Source organism: Bos mutus, chromosome X, assembly GCF_027580195.1.
Source record: "Bos mutus isolate GX-2022 chromosome X, NWIPB_WYAK_1.1, whole genome shotgun sequence".
Lineage (NCBI taxonomy): Eukaryota > Metazoa > Chordata > Mammalia > Artiodactyla > Bovidae > Bos > Bos mutus.
In genome coordinates this window covers 70269470-70286716 of record NC_091646.1, presented here as the reverse complement: position 1 = coordinate 70286716, position 17247 = coordinate 70269470, and the positions used below count along the sequence as shown (strand labels likewise).

Sequence of the window (17247 nt, the reverse complement as noted above, 5' to 3'; positions counted from 1 at the left end):
GGGAAGGTCAAGACTGGAAGCTTCTAGATAGCAGTTTGAGACAGCAAAGTTGTGGCTCTCAGTTTCTAATATTGTGTATTGTTTTAGGGAAAACTCATAATGTAGAAATGTTGGAAAGTAGTACCTTGGAGATGTCAGGAGTATAGTTTGATTGGTTGGACTAGAAGTGGTCTTGGGGGAGATGAAAATCTGGTTAGGAATTGCAAAGGTGTCAGTAGGAAAGTTGAATCTTCAGGGATAACAACTCCAGGGTGACTTGTTTCCTCCTTAGAAATTCCAGATGAGAAGGAAGAGGCTACTTCTAACTCTCCCTCCAAGGAGAGTAAGAAGGAATCATCTCTGAAGAAGAGTCGAATTCTGTTAGGGAAAACAGGAGTCATCAAGGAGGAACCACAGCAGGTCTGTGAAGGGAAAAGGGATTTGGTGTTTAGAAGAACAAAGAAAGGTAATGAAGAAGGGTAGTCTGACTAAGGTTTATTTGATAACCTGTCATTAGAACATGTCTCAACCAGAAGTGAAAGATCCATGGAATCTCTCCAATGATGAATATTACTACCCTAAGCAACAGGGTCTTCGAGGCACCTTTGGAGGAAATATTATTCAGGTAAAAGTAGTGTTTTTTTTTCTGTGGTGAATGTGAACCACTCCTTTGTTTTGGTGTAGACATGAGTAAATCTTTCTTTGACTGGAGTTCAATTTGAACCCTTATATTTCTATCTTAGCATTCAATTCCTGCTGTGGAATTACGGCAGCCCTTCTTTCCTACCCACATGGGGCCCATCAAACTCCGGCAGTTCCATCGCCCACCTCTGAAGAAGTACTCTTTTGGGGCACTATCTCAGCCAGGTCCCCACTCAGTCCAGCCCTTGCTAAAGCACATCAAAAAGAAGGCAAAGGTATGATTGAATCTTGGTTAGGAAAAAAAAAAGAGCTATAAAAGGCATTGGAATACAAATGGGGGAGATGGACTGGATATTAGATGCTTTTAGGAAATCGTCTATTTTCTTAGAAGTGATAAAATATTATTGTGGTTATTTAGGAGAATGTCCTTATTCTTGGGAGATGCATGGCATGTGAAAATAAAGTAAAATGTCATGATAACTTCAACTTTAAAAAATGGTTCATGGACTACCCTGATGGTCCAGTAGTTAAGAATCCACCTGCCAATGCAGGGGACATGGGTTGAATCCCTGGTCTGGAAAGATACCATATCCCACAGAGTTGCTAAGCCTGTGCACAACTACTGAAGCCTGCATGTTCTAGGGCCAGTGTTCTGCAACAAGAGAAGTCACCCACAATGAGAAGCCCACACACCACAGTGAAGGAGTAGTCCCCACTCACTGTAGCTAGAGAAAGCCTGTGTACAGCAACCAAGACCCAGCTTAGCCAAAAAGAAAAAAAGGAAAAAGGTTTCAGCAAAATCTATTGATAGTTATAGCTAAAACAAATATGGTAAAATATAAAGTAATATATAAGTGGTGGGATAATAAGTGTTCATAGTTTTGACTTTATGCATAAACATTTTTGCAATAAAATAGGAAAAAAAAGCAAGTAAAGTTTTTGATGTCTCAGTGAACAATATCACTGTATGTAATTATTGTCCTGTCAGTAGCTGTACTGTATTCTCCTTGTTCTCGGCAGATGAGAGAACAAGAGAGGCAAGCTTCAGGTGGTGGAGAGATGTTTTTCATGCGCACACCTCAGGACCTCACAGGCAAAGATGGAGATCTTATTCTTGCAGAATATAGTGAGGAAAACGGACCATTAATGATGCAAGTTGGCATGGCAACCAAGATAAAAAACTACTATAAGCGGGTGAGTCTTCTCAGAAAAATCTTTGTTGTTAATAAATAATTGTAGTTAAATATTCAGCAGCCATATGTGAACATACATATATTTTTTTAATACTAGAAATTTATTGGGAGAAAGGAATGGTATCTGTTTTGCAGTTAGTAGTATTAGTAGAATGCTATGCTCATGGAATGTTTTATTTAGGCTTATTGATTATGTTCTGGGATAGTAACTGGGTCTGTTGCATTCCTTATAGAAACCCGGAAAAGATCCTGGAGCCCCAGATTGTAAATATGGAGAAACTGTTTACTGCCATACATCTCCTTTTCTAGGCTCACTCCATCCTGGACAATTGCTGCAGGTGAGGAATTATTTCCTGCTATAACTTTTTCCTAAGGAAATTGACAGATGAGCTAGTCAGCCCAGAAAGAACCAATTCTGTTTGATTGAGACACTGTTTAACTAAAGTATGGGAAAGAACAATAAAAGCTAAAAATTATTATAATCCAAAAATCTGTTTTTGCATCTTTTTATTAAAACTGGCTCCTTATTAGGTTATTCTATAAGTTAAATTTTAAATAGTCTTTTGGAAATACATGGTGGTAAGAAGTCCAAAAACATCTGGGTAGCATAGGGAAGTCAACTGGATTAATAATTTACTATAGTTAATTTATGAATGTTTAATTTGTATGTGTAAGATTGGTGTGTTTTGAGTATTGAACTACACCCCAGCTATAGTGAAATGGTTTTTCCCCTCTCTGTTCTGATGGGTATAGAAATGCCTTCTGGTAACCTAGCTTTTACATACTTTGTTAAGGGAAGGTATAGAGGTCCACGAATGATGTGAGGAAATCTTTAGCACTCTACTACCTTGTTTCCCCCTCACCCCCTCCCCAGTTTATTTCCCTTGGCAATCTTAACCAATTTAACTGTTCTTATACCTAGTTTATCCCATTGTTTCTATTGCTTATTCTCTTAAAGCATCTACAAAGCACATTTTTTTTAATCCTTTGCATCTATAGTCCATTTCCACCAGATTTTGAGTATCACCTTCATACTGTTGCTAGAGTTCCTGTCCCTATAACTTTCTGTGGAAGTTTTCTACCAGTTCCTACCCTTTTGTGGCTACTTTTGTAGTCTCTCAGATATCCTTTTTCATCTTCCCCTGTGACTCTTTTTCCACATTTAGAATTTTCTTTCCACACCTACGTATTGGATCCTCCCTCTTTCTGTCTACTTTTCGTATTTTTTTGAGAAGTCTTTCTTTAGAATCTTAACGACAGGTTCTTAATGACAGTTTGATCCTCATCCGGCTGCCACTTAAACAAGCTCAAATGTTTCTGTCCTGCATCTTTAGTTTGTCTTTTTTAAGCATAGTTTCTAATTCATTAGTTGTTTTTTAAATTAATTTACTTAACAAATGTTTTGATTTCACATATTATGTCAGGGGCTCTGCTGGGATCTAAGATAAGCAGTATGGTACTTTTTAGATTATAAAGTGATTTTCAGATGTAATCTTCATAGTAATCCTGTGAGTATAGGAGTTTTAAGTATCTCCATTTTGTAGATGAGGAAAATTGAGCTCATAGATATTAAGTAACTTATCTGACATCATACAGTGAGCTAGCACAGCCAGTGTCATCTATAGTGTCAAATCCTATAGTTTCCCCACTACTGACTCTTAAAGGTGACCAATGGGTAAAAAATTATCTGTCTAATCCCATTTGATATTCCATATTTTAATTTATGTTACTCAATAGACCTTAGATGGCATAATGGGGATGGAGAGCCACCAAGCTTGATTTTCCATTCTCATGAGTTTACTAAATTTCCAGGGCTTCTCTTATATTACTTTTGTGTTTTTATTTTTGTTAGGCATTTGAGAACAACCTTTTTCGTGCTCCAATTTATCTTCATAAGATGCCAGAAACTGACTTCCTTATTATTCGCACAAGACAAGGTTACTATATTCGGGAATTAGTGGATATTTTTGTGGTTGGCCAGCAGTGCCCTTTGTTTGAAGTTCCTGGGCCCAACTCCAAAAGGGCCAATACTCATATTCGAGACTTTCTCCAGGTAAGAATGAGAGGATACGGAGGGGGTCTGGATGTACATAAAAGGATATTTGGATTTGGGGTCATATCAGGGAAGATAAAACATATTATGGGCTTAGCAGGGGAAGGGACCCTGGTGAGGAATTTTATCCTTATTTTGCCAAATAAAAAAAATTTGGTATGTTGAGCAGGTTTTTATTTATCGCCTGTTCTGGAAGAGTAAAGATCGCCCACGACGGATCCGAATGGAAGATATAAAAAAAGCCTTTCCTTCTCACTCAGAAAGCAGCATTCGGAAGAGGCTAAAGCTCTGCGCTGACTTCAAACGCACAGGTCCTCAGTTGACTGATTATGTTTCTCTGCCTCTTTCCAAGAAAGGATTAAGGCTTCCAGTTAAAGGATAAGCATACAACTAATAAAATAGAAAAAAAATTGAAGTCATCAAAAGGAGGTAGCAAATCTTCTGATTATGGAGGCTCTGATTGGTAATTTAATTTTGCCAGTCAGGAAATTCAGTTTGATTGTTGATGTCTTAGATGTAGGAAACCTAGCAGCAGGACTTTTCTTGGCCAGACATTCAAACTGGCTAAGCCTGATACCTTCTGGGACATTGCCTGGTTCAGTCTTGGTTTGGTATCCCTGTTAATGGCAATGAAAGGGCCTTTGGAGTTCCGAATGGTCTCATTTTCTCTTATCTGTTCTAGGCATGGATTCAAACTGGTGGGTTCTGAAGTCTGATTTTCGTTTACCAACTGAAGAGGAGATCAGGGCTATGGTGTCTCCAGAGCAATGCTGTGCTTATTACAGCATGATAGCTGCAGAGCAGCGACTGAAGGTGAACACTTTCCTTTTAGGCACCACCTATGCCTGTGGGTGTTTTTCAGAGAGATGAGGGTGAAGAACTTTCCTCACTAGCTTAGGAATGATGCATACTAGATTATTACTAATTATTTCAAAAGTCAAACTGTATAAGGTACTTCATGAATACCAGTTCTGGGGTAAACTACATTGTAGATAAATACCAGTGGGAAGGCTTAGTGAGGGACTTGGGGAATATTGTTTTGCTTTGAAAATGGTTGCTCATTCATTTGGGTGATGGCTTTAATCTCTATTCTTTGTAAGACAGGTGTATAAGCAAGGAAAGTGCTTCTTAGTTGTTTTCCATAGCCTTCCAGGTGGGCAGAGATGCTGATGGTGCTGGACATGTGGTTTGGAGAAGGATAATGTCCTTATTAGGCCAAAATAGGAAAGATCTAGCTGGGGTGGGACAGCACAGTTGTGTCCCACTGAGTTAATGAGCATCTCTATTCAGCTTCCTCATGGGCCCGAACTATCCACATATGTTAGCTTAAGGGTGTAGGGTGGTGATAGGTATACCTAAGACTTTACAGACTCCATTCTCTATGCAAAACTGTGCATTGGTGTTCTGTGCTTGGTATTTGGTGAAACTTGTGCTTTGCATTTTCCAATTTATCGATTGACTTACACACGGATTTGTCCTCTTCCAGGATGCTGGCTATGGTGAGAAATCCTTTTTTGCTCCAGAAGAGGAAAATGAGGAAGATTTCCAGATGAAGATTGATGATGAGGTGAGATTTTAATCTTTATTAGTACATCCCATTTATCCTTAAAAAAAAACAGGCTTATTGAGATGATTGACATACAGTAAATGGCACATGTTTAAAGGGTACTATTTGGTGCGTTTTGATGCATGTTTATACCTGTGAAATTGTCATGACAAGATAATGAGTGTATCTGTCACCTCCACAAGTTTGTGCCTCTTTAAAATCCCTTTCTCCCCTCTCCTCCTTTCTCTCTAACTCTCCCTGTCCCCTGACACCCATTGATCTGCTTTCTGTCACAGATTAGTTTGTATTTTTTAGTGTTTTAGATAAATGGAATCATACAGTTATATTATGTATTCTTTTTTTAATTGTGGTAAAATACACGTAACATAAAATTTATCATCAAACCTTTATGTGTGTAGTCAATGGTGTTAAAGTACATTCACACTATTCAGCCAATTTCCAGAACTCTTTTCATCTTGCAAAACTGAAACTTGATTACTCATTAAATAGTAATTCCCCCTTTTTCCCTCCCCCAACCCCCTGCAACCACCATTCTACTTTCTGTCCCTATGAATTTTACTACTCTAGGTACTTCGCCTAAGTGGAATCATACAGTATTTGTTTTTATGTCACTGATTTATTTCATTTGGCATAATATTCTTAATACTCATTCATGTTGTAGCATATATCAGAATTTCTTTCCTCTTTTACGCTGAGTAATATTCTCTGGTATATATGTACACACACACAAACCATGGAATATTGTTTTGGTTATCCATTTGTCCGTTGATGGACATTTGTATTATTTCCACATCTTGGCTGTTGTAAATAGTGCTGCTGTGAACAAGGGCATGCAAATATCTCTTCAAGACCCTGCTTTCAATTCTTTTGCATATCTACCCAGAAATGGAATTACTGGATCATATGGTGGTTCTATTTTCAGTGTTTCGAGGAGCCTCCATAATGTTTTCCAAAGCATCTGCACTGTTTTACATCTTGTCAATGATGTATAAGGGTTCCAGTTTTCTCACACTTTAAGCAGCATTTGTTATTTATTGTTTTTTTTGAAAAGTACTCATCTCAATGGGTGTGAGGTAGTATCTTGGTGGTGTTTCAATTTGCATTTCCCTGATAGAATCTTTTCATGTGCTTGTTGGCAGTTTGTATGTCTTATTTTGAGAAATGTGTATTCAAGTCCTTTGCTCATTTTTGAATTGGGTTGTTTGGTTTTTGTGATTGAGTTAGTTGTAGGAGTTACATATTCTAGATGTTAACATCTTTTCAGGTGTATGTTATACAAATATTTTCTCTCATTGTGTAGGTTGCCTTTCACTTTGTCATGTGCTTTGATGCAGAGAAATTTTACATTTTGATGTAGTCTAGTCCAGTTTACCTAATTTTACTTTTGTCCCTATGCTCTTGGTTCCACATCTAAGAAATCACTGCCAAATCCAGCGTCAGGAAGCTTTTTCTCTGTTTTTTTTTCTTCTTCTAAGAGTTTTACATTTTTAGTTCTTACATTTCAGTCTTTGACTCATTTTGAATTAATTTTTGTATATGGTGTAAAGGTTCATCTTTATTATTTTGTGTGTGAGTATTCTGTTTTCCCAGTACCATTTGTTAAAAGTGTACATTCTTTCTTGTCTGTGTTCTTCACTCTAATTATGCTGAGATTCATCCAGGTGGTTGTGTGTATTAAAGCTGGGCTTCCCTGGTGGCTCAGAGGTTAAAGCGTCTGCCTGGAATGCAGGAGGCCCGGGTTCGATCCCTGGATTGGGAAGATCCCCTGGAGAAGGAAATGGCAACCCACTCCAGTACTCTTGCCTGAAGAATCCCATGGAGGGAGGAGCCTGGTAGGCTACAATCCATGGGGTCGCAAAGAGCCGGACACGACTGAGCGACTTCACTTTCACTTTCACTCTTATTGCTGTATAATATTGCATAGTATGGATGTACCACAGTTTGTTAATCACCTGTTGAAGGACATTTTGGTTGTTCCCAGATTTTGGCTATTGTGAATAAAACTCCTATGAATATCCATGTATAAATCTTTATATGGACATATGTTTCTTTTTTCTTTCCTTGGGTAAATATTTAGAAGTGGAATTGCTGGATTGTATGGTAGCTCTGTTTTACCTTTGGAGGAACTACCAGACTTTTCCACAGTGGCTACACCATTTACATTCCTACTAGCAGTGTATGAGCATTCCAGTTTTTCCACATCCTTGTCGACACTTGTTATTTTCCATTTATTATATTATTGCCCAACTATAGTGGGTGTGTCATTGCAGTTTTAATTTGCATTCCCAAATAGCTAAAGATGTTGAGCATCTTTCTATGTGCTTATCATCCAGTAATCTTCTTTGGTTGAGGATCTATTTATCTCTTGCCCATTCTTATTTTTAATTAGTTACTTGTTTTCTTCTTGAATTTTGAGAGTTCTTTATATATTCTGGGTCCCAGTCCTTTATCAGGTATATGATTTACAAAGATTTTCTCCCAATCTAAGGCTTGTCTTTTAATTATCTTAGCAGTGTCTTATGAAGAGCAGAAGTCTAACTTGTAAACCTTCTCCTTTGATGCTTACGGATTTTGTGTCAGGTCAAAAATTTTATCTAATTCAAAGTTGCAAAGATTTATTATTTTCTTCTAAAAGTTTTATTGTTTTAGATTTTAGGTTTAGATCCATTTTGAGTTAATTTTTGTTTAGGGTGCAAGATGTTTAGATTAAGGTTCATCTTTTTGCATATGAATGTCCAGTTATTCTAGTACCGTTTGTCAAAAAATTAATTGATCTTTTAAAACAAAAGTTTGATCATATCACTCTTGCTCAAGGACTTCCTATGGGTCCTCATTTGTTTTAGGAAGTAATCCGTAACATGATTCACAAGGCTCTGTGTGATTTTGGTCTTGTAATATAGCTCTCATCTCCTCTCATCTGTCACTGACCATCTTATACTCTTAAGCTCCAAACATACTAAAGTTCATTCAGTTCCCTAAATTTATTTCTGCTGCTTTCTAGGATTTTGCAACTGTTATTCCCTCTGCCTAGAATATTTTCCTCTCCCCTCCTCTATCATCTGACCTTCATCTGCAAGTTATATTCTTTTGGAAGCTTTCCCTGACTCTTGCCCTCACTCCCACCCTTCATTCAGATTGGATCACCATCCTTTCCTTCTTTGTATACATATAGCACTTTTTACTTTCCTATCATGGCAGTATTGAATTTGGTTGGTTTATTTGTCTCTCCCTCACTGACATTAGGCCCTTGAGAAAGTAGTGCTTGATGTGTAGATATTCAATAAATATTTGTTAAATGAGTGAATGCTTGTCAGTGAGGTCAGGCAGAGTGAGTAAAGAATCATTGTTGTATGTACTGTACTTTTGAGGTTGGAGTGAACAATGAGTGGATGTCAGAATTTCCGAAATGAAAGATTCTTTTGAACGGCCTTCAAGATTGAATCTCGAATAGAGAATTGGCCACTTTATAGCTAAGCTAATTACATATACCTTTTCTGGTCTGTTTAGACAAGCACATTCCCCTTTTCTTAATTGCCTGCTTATTTTATGTGATCAATAAACACCATTTAGGGTTCTAGGAGAGGACAGGTCTTTTTGACCAAACCTGTGGCAGAGGTGGAATACACTTTGGTTTATTGCTACTGAGACTGGGGCCAGTACTTTGTAGAGCATGTTTATCATCTAATTGGGAAAGTATGTATATGGGTCATTTTAAAGAAGGTATTTGAGCAATTAGACAATCAAATGTGGTCATCAGTCTAACTTAACTCTTTGAAAATCATGAGGGTGAGGACAACACTGTCTTTGAGAACTCTCAGTCAAACCCAAGTGATATGGAGCTGAAGAGGGCAGTACCACTTTTCCACATATTCCTACTTACACTGACTGAGACTTTGGCCTCTTACTTATTATCATGATTTAAGTACCATAGAAAAGAACAGGCTGTGTCCTGGGCAGCTTTATGTAGCTATTGATCTCTGTGAACAGTTTAAGAAAGCATCAGATTGTACATTATTGTTATTATCCCCACCTTCTAAGTGTGGCTAGACATAGAGCAAATGTTTTTCACCACCCCCTGAATCTTTTTCATACTTCAGGTTCGCACTGCTCCTTGGAACACCACACGGGCTTTCATTGCTGCCATGAAGGGCAAGTGTCTCCTGGAGGTGACTGGGGTGGCAGATCCCACAGGGTGTGGTGAAGGATTCTCCTATGTGAAGATTCCAAACAAACCAACACAGCAGAAGGTGAGACTGAATATCTGGAAGGTGAAAAATCAGGGGAGGAAGAAATAGAGGTTAAAGAATGGAGATGAATGGATGGGGATCTGGGAAGCCATGGAAATGTTAACAGTATATCTTAGGTGCCTACTATAAAGAGTTCAGCTTACTAGGATTCTTTCTTGTTTTGTTTCTGAGGTAGGATGATAAGGAGCCTCAGCCAGTGAAGAAGACAGTGACAGGAACAGACGCAGACCTCCGTCGCCTTTCACTGAAAAATGCCAAGCAACTTCTCCGTAAATTTGGTGTGCCTGAGGAAGAGGTGGGCATGGAAGAGAAAAACTTAGAGGCTCCCTGGGGCTCTTTATAGAGAGGGGAAAGCTTAGAGGCAGATATTAAGAACTATCTGGAGGATTTTGTCATTTAGGTTGTGGTAGACTGAATCTTAGAGACTTCTTCAGGAGTTAGCTTTCTCAAAGCTTTCTGTCTAACCTGCTTTGGGTGATTTTTTTTTTTCTTTCTGATTTCTCTTCAGTTATATTTTTATTTTTTTTTCTGATATGGTTAGTTTTTTTTTTTATTTTATAACTTTACAATATTGTATTGGTTTTGCCATATATCAAAATGAATCCGCCACAGGTATACATGTGTTCCCCATCCTGAACCCTCCTCCCTCCTCCTCCCCATATCATCCCTCTGGGTCGTCCCAGTGCACCAGCCCCAAGCATCCAGTATCATGCATCGAACCTGGACTGGCGACTCGTTTCATATATGATTTCTAACCATGTGCACTGGTTTTTTCCTTTTAAATCTCCAAATGATTTGTGTGTGTGTCTCTCGTAGATTAAGAAGTTGTCCCGCTGGGAAGTGATCGATGTAGTACGCACAATGTCAACAGAACAAGCCCGCTCTGGAGAGGGACCCATGAGTAAATTTGCCCGTGGATCAAGGTTTTCTGTGGCTGAGCATCAAGAGCGTTACAAAGAGGAATGTCAGCGCATCTTTGACCTGCAGAACAAGTGTGTTGTTTTAGTACTGCAGAAGATCTAAGCTGGAAAGGGGAGGGGATCTCAGACATTATTTTGTAGGGGAGAGAAGGTCACCTAAAAATGTGACTAGGTGGTCAGGTATCTGAGATTTCAGGTGATATCTATTCATGATAGTGCTGTGGTACCTACTCCCTTCAAAACAATAGGCAAAGTTTTTGTTTTTTTGTTTTTTTTTGTTCTGTTTTTTTGCTTTTTTAAATTTTGTATTGGGATATAGCTAATTAACAATGTTGTGATAGTTTCAGGTGAACAGCAAAAGGACTCAGCCATACATATACATGTATCCATTCTTCCCCAAACTCCACTCCCATCCAGGCCTGGCAGAGGTTTTCAGTGGCGAGAAGTGCTAGGTTCCATGGCAAATCTTGTGGCCTGCTTGAGCCTGGCAGCCATTACAGTGGTAATAGGGGATTGTGGGAGTTTTTTGGAGGCTTAGTGTTTAGAGGATGATAATGCCCTATAAAAAATGACTACTATGCTGATTTGTTGTTTCTCAGGCTTTTTCCAAGAATTCTGAAAGAGTTGCTATACTATTTCATATTTTGAACTTGCCTCGTTGACTAAATTTCTAGGAAAACTTGTAGAGCTTTTCTGTTCAGGGTTCCATGTTTTAGTGGATTTTGAATATTTCTCTTTTAAGGTTGATTTCTCAATTTCCTACTCTTGCCTAAACTAAAATTGTTTTTTCAGCTTTTTTTAAAACTTATGTTTCCCCTCCTTTTTAATTTAACATTATTTTGTCTTTTTAGGGTTTTATCATCAACTGAAATCTTATCAACTGACACAGACAGCAGCTCAGCTGAAGACAGTGACTTTGAGGAAATGGGAAAAAACATAGAGAACATGTTGCAGAATAAGAAAACCAGCTCTCAGCTGTCACGTGAACGGGAGGAGCAGGAACGGAAGGAACTACAGAGGATGATACTGGGTAAGGGTAGTGACTTTACAGATACACAGACAAAAAAAAGAAAGATCAAAAAATTGTAAATAACTGCTCACTGATAACTAAGATAAAGATGGAGGCAGGAGAAGTAGGACATGAGTATAGAAAAGCCCATAGATGAATTAGAGAGATTCTGCAAACTGGACTCTAGGTGTGTCTGTGGGGCACAAATTGAAGAGATGCTGCCAGTCTGCCACTGCCTTTGTTTGTATCAGGCCTGGCCAAACCAGGGCTATCAGTGCTCTACATCACTTGAGCTTTCTGGGCATTCATCCTAGAGGGTAAGAGTTTTTAATACAAAATCCGTGGATGAATTTGGGGGTTGTTCATGAACCCTCTGAAATCACATGTAGAAGTCTGTACAGGTGTACTTTTTCTGAGGAGAAGATCCATGGCTTTTGGAAGATTCTCAGAGGAGTCTTGGATTCTAAAAAGAGTTTAAACTCACCAACCCTAAATTGCATAAATTGAGGGTGGGGATGATGAAGGCCTGAACTGGTTTGAGATGTGGTCATTGGGAATGAAAAAAGGAGAGAGATCAAAGTTAAGGTTTCACTCTGGCTTGCTGTAAAGATGGTGGTACCCTTGATTAGGGTAGTACATTTCAGAAAAAGAAGCAGGTTTAAGAAGGAAAGGTATAATATGTGGATTTTGAGGTCCTTATGACACTCCCCAGTATAGATGTCAAACAGGCAATTGAGAACTTGGATGTAGATACTGAGAGAGGATAAAGGCTGAAGATGAACGCTTTAAATGACTACACTCACAGTAGTCTTTCCTTTGTTTTCCCTTTGTAAAAGCTTTGTGTGATTCGGTTGTTCTGACTACTTTGTAAAAATATGATAAAGCCTTTCCTTGAATGTGGTCTTGGACCAGCAATGTCTACATCATATGGAAGCTTGTTAGAAATGCAGTATCAGGTTTCACTCCAAACCTACTGAATTAGAATCTGTATTTTAACATGATCCTCAGATGATTCCTGTTCATTCATATTAAAGTTTGAGAAGCATACTCTAGGCCTTAAGACCCTGGAGTTTTTCTGTGGTGTCATTTCTGCTTGCCGCACCCTAGCCCCCACCCCCGTCATCCCCAGTGCTTGGGTGCTTTTCTATAGTGTGATCATCAAGTACTTCCTACTTGGACTTTCCTTTTGTGCATTGGTTCAAAGAAATCAGAATACAGCTATTGCTCTGCTGTCCTCCATATGACAAACGTGTTTCTTTGAGATCCTCTCAGAACTTTCTGTACTTATAAAAATGGGAACATTGACAGTGATAAAATGAAGTCAGGAAAGGACAACTAGTGTATCCTTGGGGCTGGTGGTGACTTTGATGCTTTCTATAGAACAATAGTTCTGTGGCATGTTGAGTTTTGGGGTCTCCACTCAACCCTAAGAAAATAGCCATTTAGGTGGTAGGGGGACTGTGTGGAAATCTTTTTCTCCTTGCAGCAGCAGGCTCAGCAGCATCAGGAAACAATCACAGAGATGATGACACTGCTTCTGTGACAAGCCTTAATTCTTCTGCCACTGGCCGTTGTCTCAAGATTTATCGCACGTTTCGAGATGAGGAGGGGAAAGAATATGTTCGCTGTGAGACGGTCCGAAAGCCAGCTGTCATTGATGCCTATGTGCGCATACGGACCACAAAAGACGAGGAATTCATGTGAGTTTGACTCCCCACTTGCCAGTGTGATAAGGAGAATGATAATGATGGGGAAGTGGGTGAGGATGGATACTTGAATTTTAGTGACAAGATTCTGCACAGTTGTCCCTGGAAATCTGTGTTAACTGCGAACCATCTTGCCTTTAGAACTTTGGGTTTGAACAGAGCCAGATCACAGGGAGAATCCCCAGTTTGCTGGGTCCTTTGTGTTTTTGTTGGTTGGTTGGCAAAAATCTTAGGGACTCCTCAGGGCTCCTCATTCTGAGAGAGGTACCCCTCTGCACATGGAAGACTGATGAGCAGGGTAAGTAGGAATACAATGTAGCCCCTTTTGTTTTAGTATTACTTTAGTTCTGAGATGTTTGCTATCAGGACAGTCTTCTTGGTTTTAAGTTCGCTTATGGATCCGTGAATTTTTTTCCCCTTTATATAGTCGAAAATTTGCCCTTTTTGATGAACAACATCGAGAAGAGATGCGAAAAGAACGGCGGAGGATTCAAGAGCAACTGAGACGACTTAAGCGAAACCAGGAAAAGGAGAAGCTTAAGGGTCCTCCTGAGAAGAAGCCCAAAAAAATGAAGGAGCGTCCTGACCTAAAAGTAAGTATAGTGTAATATGATCATAACTAACAAAGCAGAGAAAGAAAGCATACCTTTTCCCTTAGCTTTTGGCATCCTCCCTTACTGGGAATGAAGGCAGTATTATGGAAAGCTAGTTTGAACTGATGTGGCCACTTTGGTGTTATAAATGCTATTACAACTGGAACTGACAATACCAGATTTAATTTGGTGTCATTGGGTGTCATTTTATGCTTCATCCATTGAAAATATTTTCTGTGAGTTGAGACAGGTGTGGTGGATTTTTTTGACATGTATATTTATGTACATATGTAGACACATCTTGTTTTTAAATTGCATGTGTTAAAAGCAGTGACTGAGAAAACATACAATACAGGTTGCTTTGCATAGTTTAGGTATCACTGTGCAATGTAACGTGCAGCACAAAATGGGGCAACTGTGGTTCAGTGGAAAGAGCCGTGGACTTGGAAACAGAGAATCTGGGTTCAGGTTCTTGTTCTGCCATTTAGTAACTGTGACCATAGCCTCTCCAACCTGTTTTTTCTTCTTTAAAATGATACCTATATCACAGTGGTATTGTATTAAGGAATGTAATACATGGGAAGCACTTTATACCTGGTAAAATTCTCAACAAATGTGAACTATTAACATGTACTGAGCTCATTAAGTATTCTAATGTTTCTTGTATGTGATATTATATGATACAGTATTGATTCCATTTTACAGATGACAGTGAGGGCAATTGCACAACTAAGATGGAGACTTGTTTTGTTGTTGTTTTGGCTGTTTTGTGTGTGGAGTGTTTTTTTTTTTTTTTGGCTGCACTGCACTCACTGCCTGTGGGATCTTAGTTCCCTGACCAGGGATTGAACCCAGGCCCTCTGCAGTGAGAACACAGAGTCCTAACCACTGACTGCCAGGGAATTTCAAGAGACTTAGTATTATTAAGCCTTTTCCTTGAGACTGAGAATATACTCATTCTGGCTACCTGTGCTGCTGAATGCAACCTTGGGCTTTCAATAGCCTTTCTTCTGCATTTTTAATGTTTTCATAGTTTACAACTTAAGTTGGGTTAAAAATCCTCTGCCTTTTCTTCCTCACTTGATTTTTAAAGTAATGTTCAGTCTCTGGATTTCATTTTGTTTTTAACGTGTCACTTCCATACATATACTTTCGTTCGGTGGCTTCTGGTTGAAAGGTGTGTGAGAATAAAAGTTCTGGGCCTGCCTTTGTTTCTCTTCTGCCTTCTGTGTTATTTCTTAAAGCTAACATGAGAAGCCTGCTTACCTCTGACATGTTGATACTTTTCCTTTTACAGCTGAAATGTGGGGCTTGTGGTGCCATTGGGCACATGAGAACAAACAAATTCTGCCCTCTTTATTATCAAACAAATGCTCCCCCTTCCAACCCTGTTGCCATGACAGAGGAGCAGGAGGAGGAGTTGGAAAAGACAGTCATTCATAATGATAATGAGGAACTTATCAAGGTTGAAGGGACCAAGATTGTCCTAGGGAAACAGCTAATTGAGAGGTAAGAGCGGTAGGAGAGATCTGTTGGAGGTTGGTGATATTGGTGGGGGGCAGGGGTGGATGTGATGTATTCTCTGAAGTGGAACTGAGGACACAGGAACTTTAATGGACTTTCCTCAGTAATTGTTGCCAGTAATGGAAATTACAGTCTTGTAAAGCACTCATTAGGCTCCACCACCTACTTGCCCTTGGGCATGCTGTTCAACTTTTCTGAGTCTTAGTTTCCTTATTTACAAAATAAAATCACCCTTTCAAGGGTAACTATGAAGATAAAATGAAGGAGACTATATAAAGCAAGTAGTACAGTACCTGGTATATAGTAGATGCTCTTCCTGTTCTAATTCCAGGCACTTGTAATATCTGTAAGGTTCCTGATCTCAGATGTTCTGATAATGGACCAGCCAAAAAGATTGAGGAGACAGACTATACTTATACTTACCTAGCCCTTGTCGTCAGAGAATTTGATAATCAAGTAGAAAAGTTTTTATTTTTTTTAATTCATTTTTTACAATGTTGTATTGGTTTCTGCTGTACAATGAGAAAAGTTTTTAAATTAAAAAAAAATCCTCCCAACTTTTTTTTTCCAGGCATTTTATTTTATTTATTTTTTTATGACCCCCAACTTTTTAGTTTGAAAATTGCAAACCTACAGAAAAGCTGAAGTAATAATATAGTATGTTTTTTCTCTAAATTCACCAACCATTAACATTTGTCACATTTGTTTCATCTTTATACATCTAAAACATTTTCTTTTTTGCTGAAACATTTGGAAGTTGTAGGCATCATGACATTGCTCTCAAATTCTTTAGCACACATCTCCAAAGAATAAGGACATAACAAGCATGATACTTGGAGAAGGAAATGACAACCCATTCCAATATTCTTGCCTGGAAAATCCCATAGATAGTAGAGCCTGGCAGGCTGTAGTCCATGGGGTCACAAAGAGTCAGACATGACTGAAGTGACCTAGCATGCACAAACATGATACTACACCTAAGAAATTTAACATTAATTCAGTAGTATCTAATATTCAGTCCTTATTCAAATTTCCCCAGTTGTCTCAATATTATTTATTGCCTACACCCTACTTCCATTCAGGATCCAGTTCCAGTTCAAACATTAAGTATTTTGAATCTGTCTTAATGTAAAACTGTCTTCCCCATGTTGTTTTTCATGACATTGAATTTTTTGAAGAGTCCAGGTCAATGGTCTCATAAAATATTCCACATTCTAGATATGTCTGTTTTTGTATTGATTATATTTGGCAAGATTACAGCAGAAGTAATATTATGCATTTACTGCACCACATGAAAAGCATATGATGTCAGGTTTCCTCAGTATTTTGATCATTTCATTAAAGTGGTAATACTCAGATTCCTCTATAATAAAGATATTTTTTTCCCATTGTAATTAATTTGTGGGTGAATATCCTGTTCTCTTACAATATTTCTCTCAATAGTTTTAACATCCATTGATGATCATTACCTAACTCAGTTATTACATAGAGGGTTGCTTAATTGTTTTTCTAATTCTATCATTCTTAGAAATTAGTTGTTTTTTTTTTTTTTGCTAATTCTATCATTCTTTATACTAACTGACATTCTATAAAGCGGGACTTCTCCCTCTTTTTTTGAATATTACTATGGATTCTGAAATTCTTCCTTTTGTAAACTATATTAAAATTTGTTAACATCATTATTAATTTGAATGCCCAGATTGTCCCAGATTTGATCCCTTCAAGCCAGAACCTGTGTCCTTTTGAAATGAACCTATAAATTTTGCAAACTTCTTTGCTTTCTGGCACTAGATGTCAGGCTTTCCTTGAAATTT

At 38.4% G+C, this 17247-nt stretch overlaps 1 protein-coding gene and 1 non-coding gene across 15 annotated transcripts in view; both read left to right on the top strand.

Annotated features, from left to right (window-relative positions):
* Window positions 1-17247, top strand: part of TAF1 (TATA-box binding protein associated factor 1) — a 114360-nt gene that overhangs the window by 10663 nt on the left and 86450 nt on the right. For 13 of the 14 annotated variants that reach the window (XR_011463277.1, XR_011463276.1, XM_070366125.1 and 10 more), the window contains exons 10-25: window positions 272-399; window positions 497-604; window positions 723-896; window positions 1642-1815; window positions 2048-2152; window positions 3667-3867; window positions 4037-4178; window positions 4550-4680; window positions 5354-5434; window positions 9532-9681; window positions 9857-9976; window positions 10498-10673; window positions 11453-11631; window positions 13097-13310; window positions 13744-13909; window positions 15207-15418. Coding sequence is in view for 12 of the 14 variants with exons in the window: in XM_070366125.1 (XP_070222226.1) it covers window positions 272-399; window positions 497-604; window positions 723-896; window positions 1642-1815; window positions 2048-2152; window positions 3667-3867; window positions 4037-4178; window positions 4550-4680; window positions 5354-5434; window positions 9532-9681; window positions 9857-9976; window positions 10498-10673; window positions 11453-11631; window positions 13097-13310; window positions 13744-13909; window positions 15207-15418 (2461 nt within the window). In the remaining 2 variants the exon portion in view is untranslated. The remainder of the gene's footprint in view (window positions 1-271; window positions 400-496; window positions 605-722; window positions 897-1641; window positions 1816-2047; window positions 2153-3666; window positions 3868-4036; window positions 4179-4549; window positions 4681-5353; window positions 5435-9531; window positions 9682-9856; window positions 9977-10497; window positions 10674-11452; window positions 11632-13096; window positions 13311-13743; window positions 13910-15206; window positions 15419-17247) is intronic. The other variant, XM_070366121.1, reaches the window with a different exon arrangement.
* Window positions 7122-7193, top strand: TRNAS-GGA (transfer RNA serine (anticodon GGA)). The gene has a single exon. It is a non-coding gene; the product is annotated as a tRNA-Ser (tRNA).